Raw genomic sequence first — 26,005 nt, forward strand, 5'->3', positions numbered from 1 at the left:
TCGCAATTACAAGAGAAAAGTCAGAATTGTTTTATTTGAACTCGCAATTGCAAGAGAAAAGTCAGAATTGTTTTATTTGAACTCGCAATTGCAAGAGAAAAGTCAGAATTGTTTTATTTGAACTCGCAATTGCAAGAGAAAAGTCAGAATTGTTTTATTTGAACTCGCAATTGCAAGAGAAAAGTCAGAATTGTTTTATTTGAACTCGCAATTGCAAGAGAAAAGTCAGAATTGTTTTATTTGAACTCGCAATTGCAAGAGAAAAGTCAGAATTGTTTTATTTGAACTCGCAATTACAAGAGAAAAGTCAGAATTGTTTTATTTGAACTCGCAATTACAAGAGAAAAGTCAGAATTGTTTTATTTGAACTCGCAATTGCAAGAGAAAAGTCAGAATTGTTTTATTTGAACTCGCAATTGCAAGAGAAAAGTCAGAATTGTTTTATTTGAACTCGCAATTGCAAGAGAAAAGTCAGAATTGTTTTATTTGAACTCGCAATTGCAAGAGAAAAGTCAGAATTGTTTTATTTGAACTTGCAATTACAAGAGAAAAGTCAGAATTGTTTTATTTGAACTCGCAATTGCAAGAGAAAAGTCAGAATTGTTTTATTTGAACTCGCAATTGCAAGAGAAAAGTCAGAATTGTTTTATTTGAACTCGCAATTGCAAGAGAAAAGTCAGAATTGTTTTATTTGAACTCGCAATTGCAAGAGAAAAGTCAGAATTGTTTTATTTGAACTCGCAATTGCAAGAGAAAAGTCAGAATTGTTTTATTTGAACTCGCAATTGCAAGAGAAAAGTCAGAATTGTTTTATTTGAACTCGCAATTGCAAGAGAAAAGTCAGAATTGTTTTATTTGAACTCGCAATTGCAAGAGAAAAGTCAGAATTGTTTTATTTGAACTTGCAATTACAAGAGAAAAGTCAGAATTGTTTTATTTGAACTCGCAATTGCAAGAGAAAAGTCAGAATTGTTTTATTTGAACTCGCAATTGCAAGAGAAAAGTCAGAATTGTGAGATACAAACTCAATTCTGAGAAGAAAAGTTGTTGTTAGGTTTGAGCTCCCAGTCAGAATTTTGAGAAAAAAAGACAATTACAGAAGATTAACTAAGAATCTGTGAGATACAATTGTGCAACTTTGAGAAAAAAGTCAGAATTGTTTTATTTGAACTCAGAATTGTGAGATTTGAACAATTATCCCATCGACTTCAGCCAGAAATCTTGATCTATGGTGTTTTTGAGCACTTCCTATGTTGATCTGCCTCCTTAAGATGAATCACTTGTTGTATTCCCAATTGTAAGTCACTTTGGATGAGAGCGTCTGCTAAATGAATAAATGTAAATTTAAATGTTAAACTCGCAATTGTAAGAAAAAAAGTCCGAATTTCTAGAGAAAAAAAAATCTTAACACACTTTTCAATGAATTAAAGCCTTGAAAAAAATTCATAAGGGGCTGCCAGTGACAGACTGTTGCACACTTACAATGCAATATTTTTTTGAATGAATATTTTACTCATAACGCAAACATAAACTAAAAGAGCTGTGTAATTAAAAATGAATGGAAGACAATGAAGACAAATTCATTTGTAGAGCTCACTAATTGGAATTGTTAGTAGGAAGAATTTAATTAGAGAGCTCTTTAATTGGCATTGTTACTAGTAAAAATTGAATTATAAAAATCTCTAACTGAGTTGTTACTATAAAAATGCAATTACGACGAGTAACGCTTAATATATTTTAGGCTACAAACAGCTTGCCATACATATGACTAGTAAAAAATCATTTGTAGAGCTCACTACACTGAAAAGTTTTCCCAAGTTTCAACTTAAAAACTTAAGTTTAGCTGCTGCCTTAATTTTAAGTTAAATCAACTCATTTCATTGAGTCATTTCAACTCACGGCAATAAAGTTAGTTAAAATTACTTAAAATTGTAAGTTAAATCAACTTAAAAATACAAGGCAGCTGCTGAACTTTACGTTTTTAAGTTGAAACTGGTGGGAACTTTTTACAGTGTAATTGGAATTGTTACTAGTAAGAATTGAATTCGAGAGCTCTGTAATAGTTGTAACTAGGAAAAAATTATTTGGACAGCATCTGGGAGCTGAAGAACCCTACGCTGGTGTCTGAAGATCTGAGCGACCCAGCAGGACCTTCAGAGGAAGTAGATGATAAGAACAACAGCCCAACAGGTGAAAACATTCATGTCTTATTCATGTTTATTTTTGTGTGGTGAGAGATGTTCTGTTGGCTTGACAAAGACGTAAGAGGGTAGCAAGTTACGTAATATGACTTTTTCCAAGTAACTAGAAAAGTAAGCATTACTTTTTAATTGACAAGAAAATATCTGAGTTACCTTTTCAAATAAGTAACGCCATTACTTTCCTCCCATTTATTGATTGATTAAAAGCTCTCCTGTCCCCATGTTGAGAGAAATTGTAAGATGTTACTTTAGTTCTAGAATAAATGTGAACATGCATTAATTCAGCTCACTCACTAAAAAAACAGATACAGTATTCCTCAAAATGAATAAAAACCTGCAATTAAATATGTTAAATAATACAAATATCCTTTATGTATTTAATCACAATTTATTAACCGATGCTGACCTTTGATGATCTAATTCATCCATACTAATAAGCAAAAAAAAATTCAAGATAGTCTAACATTTGTTTTCCTTTTTTATTGCTTGACATTTTTTCTTCTGCGGTCTACTGTAAAGACTTCAATTTACGTTACTTTTTATATTAAAAACAAACGAGCAAGCCCTGCCCAGATTTAAAAAGCAATGCAAAAGTAACGTAACGCATTTCTTTCCATAAAAAGTAACTAAATAACAGAATTAGTTACTTTTTTAGGGAGTAACTCGGTATTGTAATGCATTACTTTTAGAGGCCAGTTTTGCATTATATAATATTTTATTCTCAGTAAATATAATCAAAGTACAACTATCCACTGTAAATATATTTGTACAATTCTTATCCATGTGTATTAAGTGTTACCTTTTTTATTACTTAACGTTATTACTTATTTATTTGACCACTAAAACAATATAACACAATGGATAATGATTCTATAAATCATAATTAATAGAACTAATATTACAAATACAATCACTTTCTTGATATTATTGCTCAGGTACCTCCAACTTCTGTCTTTCAATCTGACATTTTAGGACAATCTAAAAACACTATTTTGGAAGTAATTGCTGTACAGATAAATCTGCAATAAAATGCAAACTAAAATAATCATGAGACACATGAATCATAGATGTGCAATCAGCACTTTAATAGGAGAAAAACATTCAAATGTTTTCAAAAGCACACAGTATGCAAATGTGAACAGGTCCGTTTCTTCATTTCACTGGTTATATTTGGTAACGGCCGTCCAGCCTGTGTGGAAGCGGATCCAGTCGAAATAATGTGCCACTTTGGTGTAGACGCCAGGATAGTTGGGTTCGCCACATTTATCAACCCAGCTCACTATTCCCCACACGTACGACAAACCAGACGCGTCTTTGCACACCAGCGGCCCTCCGGAGTCACCCTGACACGAGTCCACCTTCCCCTCCAGGTCACCTGACACCGAGAACAACCAATGACAGCGTTATTCAACAGCAGAGAAAGTGACACTTTCGAAATGTTGAAATATTTGAACCAATTGACCATATGCACAGATTACTTCCTTGTTTAGTCAAGCCAGCTCAGTCATTTCCGTTCAACTGTAGTGTGCCGTAATAGGAGAGTATTTTGCTGGTTTTCTCTACATAATCCATTCACAATCCAAGAAAAGTTTAGTTTTTTTAAGAGGACCAAACATCCATGTATACCGTTTCAAGAATGACAAACGCCAGTTTAAAAAAAAAAATGTGAGTAAATCGGCTAAATATGTGCCATTCATTGCTATGATTGACAGTAATAACCGGACCAAACATTGGACAAGCTGATGTCAAAAAAAGAGCTGTGCATTAAATGATTCAGACTAAATTCAGAGTAACAAAACTACAGCAGTAACGAGTTTGTGTTTTTAAATATAAACTATTTAATAGCTTTTACAGTTACAAGATAAAGCGTAAAAGTTGTAGTTATTAAATTATATAAAATATTTCAAATTCATATCGATTCTTATAGACCTACCATTAATTTTTTATTTAAGTATTTAAATAATTCACCCTTATAGGCTGTTTGTGCCTGAGCTTATTTATTTAAACTGCTCAAAAAAAATAAAGGGAACACTAAAATAACACATCCTAGATCTGAATGAATTAAATATTCTTATTCAATCCTTTGTTCTTTACATAGTTGAATGTGCTGACAAATCACACAAAAATTATCAATGAAAAGCAACTCATGGAGGTCTGGATTTGGAGTCACACTCAAAATTGAAGTGGAAAAACAGACTACAGGCTGATCCAACTTTGATGTAATGTCCTTAAAACAAGTTAATTAATTAATTAATTAACATATAAAATGAGCTCATTCCTAAAGCAAAAACTCTGTGACAATGGCAAGTAAAAAGGAGCGCAAGAAATCAAATTATAGTGAGGCTGAACTACCTGCAATACCAGGCATTACCACAAGGAAACGGTCATATGCCAAGCTGGAATCTGACGTGGAGATAAGTACTTTTCCACGTCAAAGACGGTTTTTATAAATCTGTACTTTGACGTGGATTTGATCGTACGAACACTCTAAGATCAAATCAGTGCGTAAGAAAGTTTTATAAATGAGGCCCCTGGACTAAAGCATCCGCCACAGCCATATCACCCTGCAGCCCAAGACCGGTTGCTCACTGAAGCTAAGCACGGTTGAGCCTGGTCAGTACCTGGATGGGAGACCTCCTGGGAAAACTAGGTTGCTGTTGGAAGAGGTGTTAGTGAGGCCAGCAGGGGGTGCTCACCCTGTGGTCTTTGTGGGACCTAACGCCCCAGTATAGTGATGGGGACACTGTACTGTAAAAAGCACCGTCCTTCGGAGGAGACGTTAAACCGAGGTCCCGACTCTCTGTGGTCACGAAAAAATCCCATGGCATTTCTCGTAAAGAGTAGCCTGGCCAAATTCCCTCCACTGGCCCTAGTTCAATCATGGCCTCCTAATAATCCCCTTTCATTGCATTGGCTATATCTCTCTCTCCTCTCCACCTGTAGCTGGTGTGTGGTGAGCGCACTGGCGCCGTTGTACTGTGGCTGCCGTCGCATCATCCAAGTGGATGCTGCACACTGGTGGTGGTTGAGGAGAGATCCCTTATACGACTGTAAAGCGCTTTGGGTGTACGGCAATACACAATGAAAGCGCTATATAAATCCATCATTCATTCATTCAACTCCTGGACAGTCTGTGGTGCAACGTGGCGTTGGTGGATGGAGTGAGACATGAAGTCCCAGATGTGCTCAAATGGATTCAGGTCTGGGAAACGGGCGGGTCAGTCCATAACATCAATGCCTTCGTCTTCGTCGACACACTCCAGCCACATGAGGTCTAGCATTTTCTTGACCGCACTGGCATATGGCCTCACAAGGGGTCTGAGGATCTCATCTCGGTACCTAATGGCAGTCAGGCTACCTCTGGCAAGCACATGGAGGGCTGTGCGCCCCTCCAAAGAAATGCCACCCCACACCATTACTGACCCACTGCCAAACCAGTCATGCTGGAGGATGTAGCAGGCAGCAGAACATTCTCCACGGCGTCTCCAGACTCTGTCACGTCTGTCACGTGCTCAGTGTGAACCTGCTTTCATCTGTGAAGAGCACAGGGCACCAGTGGCGAATTTGCCAATCTTGGTGTTCTCTGGCAAATGCCAAACGATCTGCACGGTGTTGAGTGAAAGCACCGCCAAAACATCAGCCAGAAAGCATAGGAACTGAGAAGTGGTCTGTAGCCACCACCTGCAGAACCACCTTGCCTATAATTTTCACCTGTTGTCTATTCCATTTGCACAACAGCATTTGTACAACGCTGCACTCTGTACTCGCACACCTGGACAGTACAAACACTTATGCACGAATGCTGTTTGTTGATTTCAGCTCAGCATTCAACACTGTCATACCCTCTAAGTTAATCACCAAACTTAGAGACTTGGACATTAACACCTCACTGTGTAACTGGATTATGGACTTTCTGACCAACAGACCTCATCATGTTAGGTCAGGCCACATCTGCTCTACTACTGTCATGCTCAACACTGGTGTACCACAGGGCTGTGTGCTGAGCCCCTACCTCTACTCCCTCTTCACCCACGACTGCAGGCCTGTGTATGGGTCTAACACCATCATCAAGTTCGCAGACGACACTGCGGTGATCGGTCTCATCAGCAACAACGATGAGACTGCCTACGGGGAGGAGATTCAGCATCTGGCCACATGGTGCACAGACAATAATCTGCTACTTAACACCACCAAAACCAAGGAGCTCATTGTGGACTTCAGGAAGGGAAGAAGAGGTTCACACGAAAACCTCACATCTGTAAATTATGCTGACAGTACTTCATCTGTAAATATTATCCATAGTTTCTCCCTGTACATATCTCCTATAAGTGCACTTATAACTTATAAATTATACCTTTATCCTGCACTTGCTGCTTATTGCACTCCTGGTTAGACCTAAACTGCATTTCGTTGCCTTGTGCTTGTACGTGTGTAATGACAATAAAGCTGAATCTAATCTAATCTATTCTAATCTAATGTGAAACTGATTGTCAATCAGTGTTGCTTCCTAAGTGGGCAGTTTGATTTCACAGAAGTGTGATTGACTTGGAGTTACATTTGTGTTGTTTAAGTGTTCCCTTTATTTTATTGAGCAGTGTATTTATTTTTATGACTTTCTGCACTTGCTATACTATATACTTCAGTGCGGTAAAAGTACTAGAAACATAGTTGTAAACTAGTTGTGTACTCTAAGTTTACTACTGTTATACATAAAGTATACTTATACTTTTATATACTAGAAAGTGGGCCAATTTAGTCCCAAGGAGTATTGAAATAGTACACTGATATTTCTATACTTACTACATAAAATAAACTTGAAGTAAACTTCTTTTTTGTAAGGGTTCCTGTGATTTTTTTTTTTTTCTGCGACTAAGCAAATAATCAAATTTTGGTCGACCAAGCCTCTTCTTGTTGACTAACCGTTAGTCAACTATTAGGAGGCAGCTTTTTTATTACTTAACTTTATTACTTATTTATTTGACCACTTATTATTATTAAAACAATATAAAGCAATGAATAATAATTCTATAAATCATAATTAATAGAACTCATATTACTCATAAAATTACTTTCTTGATATTATTGCTCAGATACCTCCTACTTCTGTCCGTCAATCTCTGTGACATTTTAGGACACCATTAAAACACTTTTTTGGAAGTAAAATATAATTATTAACTAAAATAATCTGGTTAATGAGACACATGGATCACATGGATCATAGATCATAGAAATAGGCAGCCCTATTTCACTCAACTCTCATTGAAAAGCGAGAAAATAAAAAAAACTGCGGGTTTTAGCTGGTCTTCCGGCCTGGTCATAACTGAATTAGCCAGCTGGTTTTAGAGGGGCTATGACCACTTCTTTAGCTAACTAGACCAACTAAAACCAGCTAAGACTATCTTAACATAGGCTGGATTTGGACAAATCCAAATGTGTATATAAACAACGTTGGATAGGGGATAAAAACTGCAACATATAAAAACTGCAACTAAAACAACAAGAGTTAAGGACTTTCCACACTTAGCACGAAAAAGCAAAATGAATATCACACACGATGAAAGCCAAAAATGCAAAAAAATAAATCTTTAAAAAAAAAACAGTCTGACAAATCTTTTCAGTTTCTCAAAGCGGAAACACGGCCGTCCAATTAGATTTGAGCATTACATCATGTGCCCGAAGCAGCTGCTGTTGCACAAAAGGTGTGAGAGTGGTGGCGCTGTTTCGAAAACCAGTATAAACAAACACAGAAGAGGAGTATTCCAAGAGAGAAGAGGATGTGCTCTTGTTATCATTGCATCTGAGAACAGATGGCTATTCTCTTATGTTCTTAACCCTCTGGTGCTCTTCGTTTCGGAGTCACACTTGTGCTCTTCGCGGTCAGAAGTGACCGGACACCTGTTACGCATCTTGTAATTTTTTTCAGTAAAACCATTCGAATTCATTTTTGTTTAATAATATTTTTTTATTTTGCATTTTGAGAGGGTTTTGTGGTAATCATTAATATTTATGCTGTAATTAATATCCATTTTTTTGCCATTGAGAATAATTAAAATTATTATTATTTTTTTATATATATATATATATATATATATTTTACATATTCTCAAAATTTGCTGTGTTACAGTTCATTTGTGCGTGTGTGTGTGGATGTGTGAGAAAGAGAAATTCTCTAAATTTTTGTATTTTTGTCAATTTCCCATTCATTTCCTGTGGTCGGTGATTTTTGACCAAAGAGCACAAGTTGTTTTTTTGGAATCGTGCCCTCATCTTTTATGTGTGTTCACATTCCAAATGCCATAAAAGTCACTGAATTTGGTACAGTTCTGATGAAGCTGTGATTTTTTGAAAAATTCAAAACCGAAAATGTTTTGGTCAAAAGTGATCGAAGAGAGGTGTGTATATGTGTGTGTGTGTGTTTATGAATGGTGTGTTTTAGAGTGTCACCCCTTCACTGCTGTGTACTTTTTTTCAGCATTATGGGGGATTTGTAGATTGTCCATGTAACTCCTCACACCCGAGTCCTACCGCACCCGCTCCGAGCGGGTCTCAAACCCGGGTCTCCGGCACGGGAGGCGGACGCACTAACAAGGAGACTAAAGGCTCAGTCGCTAGTGCGTCTCTTGAGATCGGGGATTGAGGTTTACCTGCACAGCACCTACTAGCTGGCCTCTGTTACATACACACAAAATTTATCTGAATATTTGTATTTTTGCCGATTTTCGTTCATTCACCATTCATTTCCTATGGTCGGTCATTTTAGACCGAAGAGCACAAGTGTGACTATTTTTTTTACGACCACTTAGCCTGCTTGAATCATGTCCTCAATTTTTTTGTGTGTGTTGACATTCCAAATGGCATAAAAGTCACAGAGTTTCATATCATTCCGATTAAGCTGTGATTTTTAAAAATTCAAAACAGAAGAAATTTCGGTCTAAAGTGACCGAAGCGCTCTAGAGGGTTTATACTTTAAATTAATTCTCCACTGAATTATAGATTATTATCTGGAGGAGAAATGCGAGACATGGATTCAAGGTACAAGGTACAATCCAAACCTGCTGGACATCAGATTATGAAACGCTCACATACCTGCACACTCCATTCCAGGGAGGAAACGGTCCTTGTAATAAATCTTGCAGTCACCGATAAGCGTCACATTTGCCCATTTCAGAATCGATCCTGACAATCCAAACACACAGAGAGACAATAAGACCTCAGACTCTACCTTGCACTCCTCCTGATTTCTGTAGGTTGTATTTGACAGAGAGTTGAACCTTTGCCCCATCCAGAGATGGTGCAGGTGTCGTTGGGCTGGAACTGTTGGGTGGACCAGGGCACACAGACGGCTCTGACCGCCGGATTCTCCTGTATGCACTTGTCTGAAAGAGTCAGCTCCTCTAGCCGCACCAAAGCGATGTCGTTCGCGTAGGTTTGGGCGTTATAGTCTTCATGGATAATGATGCTCTTCGCTGGGGCGTTTTCCGTCGTCGACTGCCTACGATTCTTCCTCCAGAGAGAGAACTTGATTCGGAAAGACTTCGGTTTGGGCCTAGAGGCATGATCGTACATCATCATACATCATCCTAGGCAGCGATTAAATACAGGTTTATTAAAATGACTGGATATTGGTTGTACCTGACGCAGTGGGCGGCGGTCAAAACCCAGCAGCCACCCAAATACACTCCTCCGCAGTGGATCGAACCTTCATCCTCAATGGCCACCTGCCACTGTATCTGAGTCTGCAGGGCAAAGGTCACACACAGAGGTCATTCCTCACCTGTATATATATATATATATATATATATATATATATACATACATGGGCGTCGGAAGCAAAATAAATGTGGATGGGTCCTCCCCCAGAAAAAATGACTGTAGTATATGCCATTTTCTGTAGTCTGGTGCCTTTTATTTAATGTGTTTTTTACACAATGCAAATAGGCCATATTTACAAATATTACAAAAGACGGCTATTGAAGAACATTTTCAGTAGCGTAAGTGATAATACGAGTAACATATCGTTTTTGACGCGGGAGACCCGAGTTCGCGTCCGCCTTTTGGTGAAATCGTCTCCCTTTTCACTTATATCATATCGAAAAGGCATTTGTTTATTTGTAAATTAATGAAACAATCGAAAAGTTGAAATAAAGTATCAGCTAGGGTTAGGTGTATCTGAGCAGAAGTTACGCTGCTTTACTTTGCTGTGTCTCGGGAGTACAGCAGGCACGACCGACTAGTGAAAACCCGGAATGAGTTTAATTGATATGGACTCTGAATAAGCCAAGTGGAATGCATTTGAGGAAACCACAGAATGTTATTTAAGGCTGTAGCTAAATGGAGTTCAATTTATTAAGGCATAACTCATACAATGGATTTGACTGAGTCTGACGGCGCTCTGAAAAGTGCAAAGACATACTCGCTAAATTAGAGACGGTAAAAGTGGGTGGGTCCAATATCATTGGTCTTCAAAAGTGGGTGAGTCCAATATCATTGGTCTTCAAAAGTGGGTGGGTCCAATATCATTGGTCTTCAAAAGTGGGTGGGTCCAATATCATTGGTCTTCAAAGTGGGTGGGTCCAATATCATTGGTCTTCAAAAGTGGGTGGGTGGGTCCAATATCATTGGTCTTCAAAAGTGGGTGGGTCCAATATCATTGGTCTTCAAAGTGGGTGGGTCCAATATCATTGGTCTTCAAAAGTGGGTGGGTCCAATATCATTGGTCTTCAAAAGTGGGTGGGTCCAATATCATTGGTCTTCAAAAGTGGGTGGGTCCAATATCATTGGTCTTCAAAAGTGGGTGGGTCCAATATCATTGGTCTTCAAAGTGGGTGGGTCCAATATCATTGGTCTTCAAAAGTGGGTGGGTCCAATATCATTGGTCTTCAAAAGTGGGTGGGTCCAATATCATTGGTCTTCAAAGTGGGTGGGTCCAATATCATTGGTCTTCAAAAGTGGGTGGGTCCAATATCATTGGTCTTCAAAAGTGGGTGGGTCCAATATCATTGGTCTTCAAAAGTGGGTGGGTCCAATATCATTGGTCTTCAAAAGTGGGTGGGTCCAATATCATTGGTCTTCAAAGTGGGTGGGTCCAATATCATTGGTCTTCAAAAGTGGGTGGGTCCAATATCATTGGTCTTCAAAGTGGGTGGGTCCAATATCATTGGTCTTCAAAAGTGGGTGGGTCCAACATCATTGGTCTTCAAAAGTGGGTGGGTCCAACATCATTGGTCTTCAAAGTGGGTGGGTCCAATATCATTGGTCTTCAAAAGTGGGTGGGTCCAATATCATTGGTCTTCAAAAGTGGGTGGGTCCAATATCATTGGTCTTCAAAAGTGGGTGGGTCCAATATCATTGGTCTTCAAAAGTGGGTGGGTCCTGTCCCACCCACGTTCAATGGTTCTGACGCCCATGTATATATATATATATATATATATATATATATATATATATATATATATATATATTAGGGCTGTCAATCAATTAAAATATTTAATTGCGATTAATCGCATGATTGTCATGAGTTAACTCGTGATTAATCACACTTTTTTTATCTGTTCATAATGTACCTTTTATAGTTTTAAATGTACCTTTTTGTAGTTTTTAATACTCTAATCAACATGGGCATGGAAAAATATAGATGCTTAAAGCAAATGTATGTTTATTATTAGTGAAACCATACTCAACATAGAGCACGAAGACTCAACATGTTTCAGAAATCATAGATTTTTCAAATAACTTGTTCATGTCTATTAGACACATCAAAAAAAGAACATAGAAATAACAGGTTCCCATTACTTCTCTTTCTTTGCACTGAGCAATTTACTTACACAAGCCTGTTTACATTATTTGCAGGACAGGGCAGCTTACATCTTCTGAACATGCAAAATCTACATTTATTATTTATTATTACATTTGTTTGCCTCTCTGTGCCCACATGTTGTCATCTGATGCAGCCAAGTTCTCAACAAAACATTGTTATATTTTAGTGTTTCTGTTGTCAGACAACCAAAGTAATATGAAATAATGACCGAAAAAAATCATGGCTAAAAAAAAAAATTAATCATTTACCGGAATCTATTCTCTGCATTATTATTGCTGTTTTTTAATGTACTGTTTGAATGCTTTCATGATCCTTGGACTTTTCAGGAGTTTACCTGTTTTAAGTTATGTGATTGCAAAAACCTGCTTCTTTAAAAAAAATTTAAGGTATTGTTTTCACTGATTGACTTTTGAAATCATTGATTTAGTTGGTTACAGGCTAGCTAAATAATATGTCATGTCTTTTTTCATAGGTGCTTAAATGCCTTAAAGCGCTTTCTTCTAATTGGCTGTGATATTTGATTTTTCAGATGCGTCAAGGTTATGCAATGTGTAGCGACTGGAACAACATCATATAAACTAATCTCAGGTACTGATTATGTGCTTTGTTTCATGTTAGAAGTGTCTAATGTGAGTTTGAATGTCATTTTGCGTTATCTTTACTAGCCATAGCTACTGAAAAGACATAAATCATCATAAATCATAAATTAAAGGAGACAAACAAAGAATGGCATCAATCTCTAAATATGTGTTTATAACCAGTGTTGTGGGAAAACGCAAGTTACTTAATAATGTTACTTTTTCCAAGTTACTAGTAAAGGAACGCATTACTTTTTAACTGGCAAGAAAATATCGGAGTTACTTTTTCAAATCAGTAACGCCAGTTACTTTCCCCGTCATTTATTGATTAATAGCTCTCCTGTCTCCATGTGGAGAGAAATCGTGAGTAAGATGTTACTTTAGTTCTAGAATAAATGTGAACACGCATTCATTCATCTCACTCGCTAAAAAAACAGATACAGTGTTCTTCAAAATGAATAAAAACCTGCAATAATTAAATATGTTAAATAATACAAATATCCTTTATGTATTTAATCCCATTTTATTAACTGATGTCTTTGCTGCCGACCTTCGATGATCCAATTCATCCATACTAATAAGCAACAAATTACTCAAGAAAATCTAACATTTGTTTTCCTTTTTTATCGTTAAAGAGTTGACTTTTTTTCTTCTGCGGTCTACTCTACAGACGTCAATGTACTTTTCTCTAAGCCTGAGGCTTTTGCTGTAAAACAGCTTTTACGTTTGCCAAAAATAGAACTTTTTATTTTAAAAACAAACAAGCAAGCCCTGGCCAGATTTAAAAAGTAACGTAAAAGTAACGTAACGCATTACTTTCCATAAAAAGTAACTAAGTAACTTAATAAGTTACTTTTTTCAGGGAGTAACTCAGTATTGTAATGCATTACTTTTAAAAGTAACTTTCCCCAACTCTGTTTATAACAATGTTATAATTGCTTAATTCAGATTATGTACTATGGGAGTGTAGTGCACTTGCAGGGAGGGGCTCTGCCCACACTTTCTTCCTTCTTGATTTTTTATCTATTTCTTTATTTTATTTTTTTGCATGTGACATTAGCATCCTGACTGATTTGATTTGACTTGGTTTTGGTTCTTGGTTTATAACATGTTGCAATTTCATTAAGCATTGTTCAGTAGTTATTTGCTGTATGGTTGAGTGAATGTACTGACCGGTAAGGTCTCTTCCCATCCTACTAAACGTTTGAAGCGTGAATGGTGATCTTCCTGTCTGTATGCTTGCTCCATATTGGGAATGCCACACTGCAGCTGGCTCTCTGCGGACGAGCGGATTTCTCTGATCTCTGGAACAACATGAAGGTGATTTATCTGTATGATTTCAAACCTGAAATCTCATGAATACACTTTTAATGTTTTGTCTCAGACACTTGATGATGATGTATGACAGATTCAGATGACCTTACCTGACATTGGATCTGAAAAAAGTAGTTCTACTTTCTTTACTACTGCTTTGTCAGTTTCTGTAACACAATGAAGTAAACACAAAAAGGACTGTAACAAAAACAATGTGTGATGTGTTTCAAGTCTGTACAGAGATGTTCCAAACACCTGGCAGATTTGACCATTTTAAGATTACAAATTGTATCATTTTATAGTTAACACTTTTTAGATAGTTAACTAAAATTAAAACCACTGTTATTTTAGTATCAATGATATACTACAATAGTTTTTGCTAATATTTTGAATTCTGTCTTTAATTATAGTTACATTTTTAGTCATTTAGATTTTTAGGTTTTTTATCATCATTTTGTTTTAGATGTCAACATAGTTTTTGTTTTATTAGATTTAGTTCATTTAGTACGACAACATTTTAGTGCCATGTTAAGTAATCTAAGATTATGAGATTAAAGTTGTAATACTTTAAAGTTAGAAATATTTCAACAATAAAGTCAAAATTATGAGAATAAAGTCAAAATGTTTTGAGAACAAAGTTGAAATATTTCGACAATAAAGTCAAAATTATGAGAATAAAGTCAAAGTATTTTAAGAATAAAGTCAAAATGTTTTGAGAAAGTCAAAATTATGAGAATAAAGTCAAATGTTTCAAGAATAAAGTCAAAATTATAAGAATAAACTTGAAATATTTTGACAGTAAAGCCAAAATTACGAGGATAAAGTCGCATTTCGCAAAGTCGCAATTCAAAGTATTTGACTTTTCTAAGAATGAAGTGAAAATATGTTGAGAAAGTCAAAATTACGAAAACAAAGTTGAAATATTTTGACAATAAAGTAAAAATTAAGAGAATAAAGTTGAAATAAAAGTCGAAAAAAAGTCAAAATTACAAGAATAAAGTCAAACTATTTGACTTTTCAGAGAATGAATTTAAAATATTTTGAGAAAGTCAAAATTACGAGAACAAAGTTGAAATATTTCGACAATAAAGTCAAAATTATGAGAATAAAGTCTAAATGTTTAGAAAATAAAGTCAAAATTAATTAATTCGAAGTATTTGACTTTTCTAAGAATGAAGTCAAAATATGTTGATAAAGTCAAAATTCTGAAAATAAAGTCAAATGTTTCTAGAATAAAGTCAAAATGTTTTGAGAATAAAGTCAAAGTATTTTAAGAATAGTCTAAATGTTTTGAAAGTCAAAATTACAAGAATAAAGTTGAAACAAAAGTCGAAAAAAGTAAAGATTACAAGAATAAAGTTGAAATATTTCGAAAATAAAGTAAAAATTACGAGAACAAAGTTGAAATATTTAGACAATAAAGTCAAAATTATGAGAATAAAGTCTAAATGTTTAGAAAATAAAGTCAAAATTAATTAATTCGAAGTATTTGACTTTTTCTAAGAATGAAGTCAAAATACGTTGAGAAAGTCAAAATTATGAAAATAAAGTCAAATGTTTCTAGAATAAAGTCAAAATGTTTTGAGAATAAAGTCAAAGTATTTTAAGAATAGTCTAAATGTTTTGAAAGTCAAAATTACAAGAATAAAGTTGAAATAAAAGTCGAAAAAATTCAAAATTACAAGAATAAAGTTGAAAAATTTCGACAATAAAGTAAAAATTAATAGAATAAAGTTGAAATAAAAGTCGAAAAAAAAAGTCAAAATTACAAGAATAAAGTCAAACTATTTGACTTTTCAGAGAATGAAGTTAAAATATTTTGAGAAAGTCAAAATTACGAGAACAAAGTTGAAATATTTCGACAATAAAGTCAAAATTATGAGAATAAAGTCTAAATGTTTAGAAAATAAAGTAAAAATTAATTAATTCGCAGTATTTGACTTTTCTAAGAATGAAGTCAAAATATGTTGAGAAAGTCAAAATTATGAAAATAAAGTCAAATGTTTCTAGAATAAAGTCAAAATTATGAGAATAAAGTCAAAATGTTTTGAGAATAAAGTCAAAGTATTTTAAGAATAGTCTAAATGTTTTGAAAGTCAAAATTACAAGAATAAAGTTTAAATAAAAGTCGAAAAAAGTAAAAATTACAAGAATAAAGTTGAAAAATTTCGACAGTAAAGTCAAAATTAAGAGAATAAAGTTTAAATAAAAGTAAAAAAAAAAGTCAAAATTACAAGAATAAAGTCAAACTATTTGACTTTTCGGAGAATAAAGTTAAAATATTTTGAGAAAGTCAAAATTACGAGAACAAAGTTGAAATATTTCGACAATAAAGTCAAAATTATGAGAATAAAGTCTAAATGTTTAGAAAATAAAGTAAAAATTAATTAATTCAAAGTGTTTGACTTTTCTAAGAATGCAGTCAAAATATGTTGAGAAAGTCAAAATTATGAAAATAAAGTTAAATGTCTCTAGAATAAAGTCAAAATAATGGGAATACAGTCAAAATGTTTCGTCAATAAAACGTTTTGTTAAGTGAACTACAGATGTCCCCTACTCAGTATGCAGAAACCTGTGAATCAGAGCGGAGTTCATTTGACATCTTTGATTTCTACACTCAAGAACTGAATCCTGAATCTGTTGGTGTTTGTGAGCAGTAATGAGATCTCAGAAGAGATTACTAACCATCAAGTTCATCTTCTCCTCCCAGACAGTCCCTGATTCCATCTCTGACGGCGTGACGGGGAATACAGACGCCTGATTTACAGTGGAAACCACCGTCACGGCAGCCTTCACACAACACAAACAGTAAAGTCAGGATTATCAGTACACTTCGCAGCAACACTAAAGCAATGGGTTCGAGTCCACTGAGCACTCTTGATAGGAATACAATTATTAGTGCAATACGGATTGTGCGATAAGAGACAGTATAACATGGGTTGTTCAATAGGGGTCAGTGTAATGCGGGTTAGTGCAATATAGAATGGTGTAATATGGGTCAGTGCAATAGCAGGTCAGTCAGGGCATGTGCAAAATTGGTGTGTGTAATACAGTTGATGCTTTTTGGTTTTCTATTTTGTCCTTTGTCGCTCACTCTTGTTGTTATTGTTTGTTCTAACATGATGTGATCACTGTTTTTGTCCTTGTCTCTCTGTATATAGTTTGTATATATGGATCTGTATGTATTTATTAATTTGTGTGTAACACCAACCTGCCAGGGGGTCTGCAGATGGAAATTAGCCTAAGGCTATAATCGGACATATTTACATTTGTGAAAATGTTCATTAATATGTATTGTCCCTTTTTTCTCAAATAAATAAAATAAATAAATAAAATACAGGTATGTGCCAAAAAATTTGAATATCGAGGGAAATTATTTCAACAATTTGTTTCAAATAGTGAAATATTTCAAGCCTTTATTTGTTTTCAATTTTGATGATTATGGATTAAAGACAAAAAAACAAAAAACAAATCCAGTATTTTACTAAATTAGAATATTTCACGTGACTAATAAAAAAGGATCGTAAACCCATGTTGGCCTTCTGAAAAGTGTGTTAATGCACTGTATTACTAATTCCAGCCTTTGACACAGTTGAGGTGTTATGATTGCTTTGATATTGGCCTTCAGTTCGTCTGCATTTCGGGGTTTCTGTTCCCTCATCTTCCTTCTGACAAAACCCCATAGATTTTCAATGGGGTTTAAGCCAATCAAGTACAGTTATGCCATGGCTATTAAACCAGGTACTGGTAGTTTTGGCTTTGTGGGCAGCTGCCAAATCCTGCTGGAAAATAAAATAATCATCTCCAAAAAGCTTGTGGGCAGCAGGAAGCATGAAGTGCTCTAGAACTTCCTGTTAGACAGCTGCGTTGACTGTGGACTTGATAAAAGACAATGGAGCCACAGCAGCAGATGACATGCTCCCCAAACCATCAACTTCACACTGGACTTTAAGCAGCTTGACTTTTGTGCCTCTCCGGTCTTCCTCCAGACTCTGGGATCCTTCATATAAATGTGGGAATCACTTCCGAAATAGTTTGTTTCCAATCAGGCTTAGTTACATAGCTTATATTCACAGCCTCGATGGCAGGCAACTATTTCAGTTTGGTTGAAAAAAATCCTCTTCATAACATAAGGATCACATCCAACACATGTTGTGATTTTCTGTTTATACCTTTCTCTTGTAATATAACTTTAGTCTAAACCAGTACAGTACAGACTTTCCTACATCTCATCTGTTCTGCTTTTTCAGTCACGCACATAAAGCGAAACTTTTATTCAAATTTCGAGCTGATTTTAGCGAAAGTAAGCAAATAGCGCTTTCATATAGTCGCTAACAAGCTGTCACTCACTTCAATTTCGAAACTACAAATATAATATGTGACCCTGGAGCACAAAACCAGTCTTAAGTCGCTGGGGTATATTTGTAGCAATAGCCAAAAATACATTGTATGGGTCAAAAAATTTTATTTTTCTTTTATGCCAAAAATCATTAGGAAATTAAGTAAAGATCATGTTCCATTTTTTGTAAAATTCCTACTGTAAACATATCAAAATGTAATTTTTGATTTGTAATATGCATTGTTAAGAACCTAATTTGGACAACTTTAAAGGTGATTTTCTCAGTATTTTGATTTTTTTGCACCCTCAGATTCCAGATTTTCAAATAGATGTATCTCGGCCAAATATTGTCCTATCCTAACAAACCATACATCAATAGAAAGCTTATTTATTGAGCTTTCATATGATGTATAAATCTCAGTTTTGTCAAATTTAACCTTATGACTGGTTTTGTGGTCCACGGTCACATATTTTACATTGTCTACAGGTGCGTTTAGCATTAAGTGAATTCTCACTCTCACACTATATTTCTTTATTAATATCTTAACATATTATTATCTTTTCTTAACCATTTGGTAGACAAGCATTATCCGACTCTCCTCCTGACCACAGATGGAGGTTTACAAGCCACTTTTTCCTTCGCTTTTCAGTCAATTTCTTGCCGTTCCCCACTTATGAACAGCAAATTTTTCATACATAAAAAAAATCCTTGTGGTTTCTCGATTTGAGCATCCATAAACAACACAAAACATAGGCATTTTTGAGTTTCTGCTAGTGATTCCTATCAAGAAAAATCACCTCCTGCCCTCCAGCTGCATTTCACGCCACAGCGATGACGTCATGTGCAAACAACCTATTGTGGAAAACAGGAAGAGGAATAATGATGTCAAACACTCACTTTGGCAGCACATCTCGTCACTGTTGTCTCCACAGTCATCGATACCATTGCAGGGTGTTCCATGGTGTAAACACTTCCCGTTCGCACAGACGAACTTCTTACATTCGCCTACACAGAGAAAACCCATCAGTGTGAGTCAAAGAAGTGTTAACATTAAACATTAACATGGTGACAGAGTTGGAAACATGGAAACAGCACCTGTAGGTTCATTATAACACTTTGAGACGGCCACTTCAGCGGTTCCTGAGATTGGCTCTGGATTATAGATCGTACATTCGGCCAATGAGAGCTCAGATCCCATGCAGCGGACCCTCATACACTCATTTGGCCATGTGATAGTTTTATCAAGAGACTCATATGAGATTTTAGATGCCATGTCTGCTCCTCTGAGAGACAGAACAAGAGAAGCAGTCAGTACATGTTGAGTCGAGAGAAAGGACATCTTGTGTTCAGGTGTGTGTTTACCTGTCGACCCCCAGAGACCCTCGACAAACGACATTTGCTGCGGCCATGTTCCAGTCCTTGCCACATACCAGCTTTTTTCCAAACCTAGTTTTTATCTCCACCACATGATCAGGGTTAGAGACTTCCACTTTCACCATCTCTTCCGCTGGACACAAACATTAAGCTTCACTACTTGTCACTACTTAAAGTTTTAAAGTTCTATTTGTAACTACTTTAGAAAAGAACCAAGACACTGTTATGAAGATCCATTAACGAAACAATTCAGATTTGGAGAAACGTGTCTTTCCTTCACTGTCTCACCAATGGATGATCTAAAGTGAATGGGTGCCATTGGAATCAAAGCAGCGTTTATTTATACAGCACTTTTCCAAACATGTTAATGCAGCAAGAAGGAATCAAATACGAAATGGAAATAAATCCATTAAAACACAAAAACAAGATTTAAAATATATTGAGCAAAACATTAAAATGAAGGAAAAACAAAACACATAAAATACACCAAGATTTTATTGGACATTACAGGAAAGTCAGTCCTTCTGGGATCATATACTAGAAGCATTTTTGAAAGATTTTTAAAATCAATACGAAAACTAACAGGTAACCAGTGTAATGACTTTAGTACAGGTGTAATATGATCTATTTTTTTGGCTTTTGTCAATATTCTAGCAGCAGTATTTTGTATTAATTGTAGTTGATTCATTATATTTTTTGGTAGACCTGAACAGAGGGCATTACTATAGTCAAGCCTGCTAGTTATAAATGCATGCATTCATTTCTCTGTATTGCTCAGAGAGTGAAATTGTTACGGGTGCGTGCAGGAGTTGACGAGACGGACGACAAGGATTACAATATACAATATATTTAATATAAATCTTCGATTGGAACAAGGCAGGGACAAGTCAGGAACATCACACACATCTATTAAGACAAAAGGACCGACAGGGAACTGAACTCACAGACAGACTTTTAAGGACAGACTAATCATAAGACACAGGTGACATAGATGACTGATAAATCAAACACAGGTGACGGTGATTACACAAACGAGGACTAAACCAAATGATAACAAAATGACAGGGGGAAGACAAATGGGAAAAACCAAATACATGACATGACTAAGACATAAACTGACAGAACTGTAACATTACGCCCCCCTCCGGAAAGGCGCGTCCTCGCGCCGTAGAAAAAACGAAAAAACGAGAGGGGCGGAAAACCAGGAAAATAGAGTCAATAAGGGAGGGGGCTCCGGCGGAGGACGCAACCCCCGGAGGAGGACCAGAACACAAGTCCAACGGGCAAAAAAGACAGTCCATGGGGGCGACGACGGAGGGAGGAGCCAGGGAAGACACAGGAGGGACCTGAAGCAGGAGAACAGGACCCAGATCGCAGCCAGGATGACGGCCCACGGAGGAGCCGACGGAGGGAGGAGCCATGGTGGAGGACGGACCGCCGACTCCGTGGGGCCGACCGACAGAGGCAGAGCAGCTGGCAGAGGAACCCGAGGCGGAGATGGAGAGCCGAAGATCCAGGGCGACACCGCGGATCCGGAGGGCCAAGGCGGAACGGGCTCTGGCGGCCGAGGCGGAGACGGAGTCCCGGAGATCCGCGGCGGAGCCGGAGCGACAGAGGATGGAGGCTGTGCCCGCAGGAAGGAGGAGTCCCAAGGAGCCGGTGGGACGGCGTGACGAGGCGCAGCCGGAGGAGCAGAGTCCTGAGGATCCGATGGGGTGACGACTGACCAGGGCGGAGCCGGAAAGACGATGGAGCCCGGTGGAGCTGGTGGACCGACGGGCGACGGTGGAGAGGAGGGCGCTGAGAGCCGTGGTGGAGCCGCAGGGTCGGAGGACCGAGGTGGAGGTCTGGATTCGGAGGCTGGAGGCGGAGCTGAGGGAACCTCCAGCCTTGCCACCGAAGTGAGCAGGCATCCCTGCGGCGAGCCCACTGCAGAGATGGTGGGCTGAGGGTGAGCAAGGGGACTGACGGCTGACTTGGGGAACTTAGGACGGCTGGGCGGAACCAGCGGGGACTCAGGGCGGCTGGGCGGAACCAGCGGGGACTCAGGGCGGCTGGGCGGAACCAGCGGGAACCAGGCAGATTCGGACAGATGAGGGCGGGTGGGAGGGAAGTCAATGCGCGTCAGTGGCTCAGAGAAAAAGTCTATTAGATCCGGCGTGTCAATATCCACAGTCTCAGAAACAAAGTCAATTAAGTCCCCAGAGATATCCAGCTCACCCCCAGCGGAGTTGCAGTGGGCAGGGCTCTCCGTTTTCCTCCCTAGCTCCACGTCGCAATCCACCGTCAGAGATGTGGAATCCGACTCACGCACCTGATCAGCCGGAGAGGACTCTGGCTCGGTCGCTCGCGGCTCTAGTCCTGCATCCGCGGTGCGCTCGGGTTCCCGCTCTGCATGTCGGGGCGATGGTTGGCTGCTCTCTGGGTTGTGAGCGGGGCTGACGTCCTCCTCGATGTTATCGACAGTCCAGGAAGATCCATTGGACGCCAGCACCCACTCGACGAATCCGGCAAAGCTCTCTCGAGGACCTTCCCCGGACAGCTGCATCTTGGTGTGGTCATTAAGTCCGTGGTGGAAGAACGTGCACAAGCAGCTGTCCGGGTAGTGAGTTGATGGAACGAGGAACAGGAAGTCTCTGGTGTGGTCCTCGAGAGAGCGTCTCCCCTGCTTCAGGAGAATGATGGCAACGTTGGGGTCATCCATGAGGAAAAAATATAAAACAAACACTGATACAAAAACGAAAAATAAACGCAGGGAAAGACGCCAGGTACACTTTTGTAGGTCGGTCCTTATGTTACGGGTGCGTGCAGGAGTTGACGAGACGGACGACAAGGATTACAATATACAATATATTTAATATAAATCTTCGATTGGAACAAGGCAGGGACAAGTCAGGAACATCACACACATCTATTAAGACAAAAGGACCGACAGGGAACTGAACTCACAGACAGACTTTTAAGGACAGACTAATCATAAGACACAGGTGACATAGATGACTGATAAATCAAACACAGGTGACGGTGATTACACAAACGAGGACTAAACCAAATGATAACAAAATGACAGGGGGAAGACAAATGGGAAAAACCAAATACATGACATGACTAAGACATAAACTGACAGAACTGTAACAGAAATGATCTTACTTCTCAAGATGTTAACTGATGGATGTGAACTGATGTGAATGGGTGCCATCAAAATGAGAGTCCAAACAGCTGATAAAATGAAAAAAAGTAATCCACAGCACTCCAGTCCATCAGTTAACATCTTGAGAAGACAAAAGCTGAAACAAATCCATCATTAAGACATTTTTAAATCCAAATCCATTAAGACAATGAAGAAATCTGCACAGATCAAACACTGTTTACAAGCCAAAACAGTCCAAAACAGCTTTAAACAAACATATGGCCGAATTTAGATGAGAGAGACAACAGAAGATGGATTTTTTCAGTGTTATTATGGATTACAGACTCGTATTTTAGTGAAAAACGTTTAAATGATGGATTTGTTTCAGCTTTTGTCTTCTCAAGATGTTAACTGATGGACTGGAGTGGTGTGGATTACTTGTGGTTTATTGTGATGATTTTATCAGCAGTTTGGTCTCTCATTCTGACGGCACCCATTCACATCCATTGGTGAGCTAGTGATAGCATGACACATTCCTTTTGGTACTAAACGTCATCTTTTCAGATTAGGATGAGTTTGTTTCTTCATCAGATTTGTGGAAATGAGTCATTTTATCACTTGCTCACCAATGGATGTGAATGGGTGCCGTCAGAATGAGAGTCCAAACAGCTGATAAAAACATTACAGTAATCCACAAGTAATCCACACCACTCCAGTCCATCAGTTAACATCTTGAGAAGACAAAAGCTGAAACAAATCCATCATTAAGATGTTTTTATCTAAAATACAAGTCCATAATCCATAATAAAGCTTCCTCCAGTGAAAAAATGGTCGGGTCTGGTCTGAATCAGGAGAGAAATCTGCACATCAAAATCAAGAACTGTTTGTGACATAAAAACCAATATGTGGCTAGATTTAGATGAGAGAGACAACAGGAGATGGATTATGGATTATGGACTCAATGTATTTTAGTGAAAAACATTTTAATGATGGATTTGGTTCAGCTTTAAAGAACTCCTTATTCCTCATACTTCAGTACGCTCTCTCCGCTCCACAAATACTCACCGGCTCCTACTACCTAGGACTAAGATGCGCACAATGGGGGATAGAGCATTCTGTACAGCTGCACCTAGATTATGGAATGCACTGCCTGATCACTTGAGAGCTCCACAGGCAATTGATGTCTTTAAAAAGGGACTAAAAACACACCTTTTTAAAAAGTTTTTTTGTTAAGTTTTACTGTGTTTTACTGGAGCTGTTTTATTCATACTTGTATTTTGTATCATCTATTATGACTCTTCTGTAGCACTTTGAGATTTTTTCGAAAATGTAAAGTGCTTTATAAATAAAATGTATTATTATTATTATTATTTTGTCTTCTCAAGATGTTAACTGATGGACTGGAGTGGTGTGGATTACTTGGACTCTCATTCTGACGGCACCCATTCACATCCATTGGTGAGCAAGTGAGAGCATGACACATTCCTTTTGCTATTAAACTTTTAGCTTTACAGTGATCCAAGAATAGGATGAGTTTGTTTCTTCATCAGATTTGTGGAAATGTGTCATTTCGTCAATTGCTCACCAATGGATGTGAATGGGTGCCGTCAGAATGAGAGTCCAAACGGCTGATAAAAACATCACAATAATCCACATCACTCCAGTGCATCAGTTAACATCTTGAGAAGACAAAAGCTGAAACAAATCCATCATTAAGATGTTTTTAACTAAAATAAAAGTCCATAATCCATAATAACGCTTCCTCCAGTGAAAAAGTGGTCTGGCCTGAATCAGGAGCGAAACCAGCACAGATCAAGCATCGTTTACATGCCAAAACAGTCCAAAACAGCTCTAAACAAATATGTGGCTGGATTTTGCTGTGAGAGACGACAGGCGATGGACTTTATCACTGCAGGAAGCGTTTTTTTGAGTGATGGACTTTTAGTTGGACTCTCATTCTGACGGCACCCTTTCACATCCATTGGTGAGCAAGTGATAGAATGACGCATTTCTTTTGCTACTAAACGTCATCTTTTCAGATCATTAGTGATCCAAGATTAGGATGAGTTTGTTTCTTCATCAGATTTGTGGAAATGTGTCATTCCATCACTTGCTCACCAATGGATGTGAATGGGTGCCGTCAGAATGAGAGTCCAAACAGCAAATAAAAACAATAATAACAACCATTATTATGAGCGATGGACTCGGATTTTAGTTCAAAACGTCTTGATGATGGATTTGTTTCATCTTTTGTCTTCTCAAGATGTTAGACTGGAGTGGTGTGGATTATCATGGCGGCACCCATTCACCGCAGAGGATCCATTGCTGAGCAAGTAATGGAAGAATTATTCATGAACATTTTTTTTGTTAAGTGTAGTTTTGCAAGTTTAATCAGGGTAATAAGGGTAAATAGAGTAATAAGTTTTACCCTGATTAAACTTCATGTCTCACCTTTGCAGTTTTGGCCGAAGTGTGAGAAAGTGGGCTCATTGGATCTGCACGCGATGGCGTTGGCCTGACACATGGAGTAATACGCAGATCCGTCCAGCGTACAGACATTTATTTGCTGCCGCGGACATTTGTACGGCATCTTACAGACGCACTGTCCTGCGATGCATCGCCTCCATGGAGGACAGAAGACTTTCGAGCAGGAAGACCGAGTGTAGTTCTGACGCAGACATTCGGCCGGACCCAAGAATTCCTCATCAGGTATTGACCGCTGTGATCAAGATACCAGTGTAGTTGTCATGACTTAATTTTAGAGTTAATGAGATGAATTACTTCATTAATCATTGCACAGAAACTTACGGTGGTCTGGAAGAGAAGACGTGAAGAAAAAAACAGCCCTCATGATTCTTGTCTATTCTTCTCTTCGTCCTGTCCCCGACTCAGTCTTATAGACAAATGATTCACTGTGGTCAAAAGATGCCAGAAATCAGACTGAATCAGACAAACAGGGAGGAGGAGAAACAACAGCTTCTGCCGGGAAAGGTCAAAGCGGTTCATACTGCGTCAATATCAAAGTTTTGCACTAGTCAATAAATACTGTTTATTCAGTCAATAAAAACAAGGCTACAGAACTACTGAAATGAACCAAACCTACTAAAAAAGAAATCTTGTCAGAGAAACTGAAACCACCAAGTGCATAAGTGAAGGAACATTTTTCTTAATCCTAAAAACTTTGATGCATCACCACCTCAACCTGTTCTTTCTATGAACTAAACATGGTAGTCCATTAACCAAGAAAGCAT

General features: G+C 37.8%; 1 protein-coding gene across 1 annotated transcript; it reads right to left on the reverse strand.

The window, feature by feature from the left end:
* Nucleotides 1-3,260: 3,260 nt before the first annotated feature.
* On the reverse strand, nucleotides 3,261-25,685 carry LOC141291154 (complement factor I-like). The gene is made up of 12 exons (XM_073823323.1): nucleotides 25,563-25,685; nucleotides 25,206-25,473; nucleotides 19,613-19,757; nucleotides 19,346-19,533; nucleotides 19,148-19,255; nucleotides 16,596-16,700; nucleotides 14,021-14,077; nucleotides 13,770-13,900; nucleotides 9,834-9,937; nucleotides 9,473-9,747; nucleotides 9,288-9,377; nucleotides 3,261-3,576 (listed from the first exon to the last, which is right to left on the reverse strand). The coding sequence occupies exons 2-12, from the start codon at nucleotides 25,342-25,344 to the stop codon at nucleotides 3,359-3,361; spliced, it is 1,560 nt and encodes a 519-aa protein (XP_073679424.1). The 5' UTR covers nucleotides 25,345-25,473; nucleotides 25,563-25,685; the 3' UTR covers nucleotides 3,261-3,358.
* Nucleotides 25,686-26,005: the final 320 nt, after the last annotated feature.

The sequence above is a fragment of the Garra rufa genome, chromosome 18 (assembly GCF_049309525.1).
Source record: "Garra rufa chromosome 18, GarRuf1.0, whole genome shotgun sequence".
NCBI classification, from domain to species: Eukaryota; Metazoa; Chordata; class Actinopteri; order Cypriniformes; family Cyprinidae; genus Garra; species Garra rufa.

Bases quoted from the DNA above. Each gene is read 5' to 3' on its own strand.
- LOC141291154 (XM_073823323.1), bottom strand. From the start codon at position 25,344: ATGCCGTACAAATGTCCGCGGCAGCAAATAAATGTCTGTACGCTGGAC. The intron at 16,701-19,147 runs GTGAGTGTTTGA...TGTTGTGTGAAG, and splicing joins TGACGAGATGTGCTGCCAAA to GCTGCCGTGACGGTGGTTTC. The intron at 9,378-9,472 runs GTTCAACTCTCT...TTGGATTGTCAG, and splicing joins CATCTCTGGATGGGGCAAAG to GATCGATTCTGAAATGGGCA.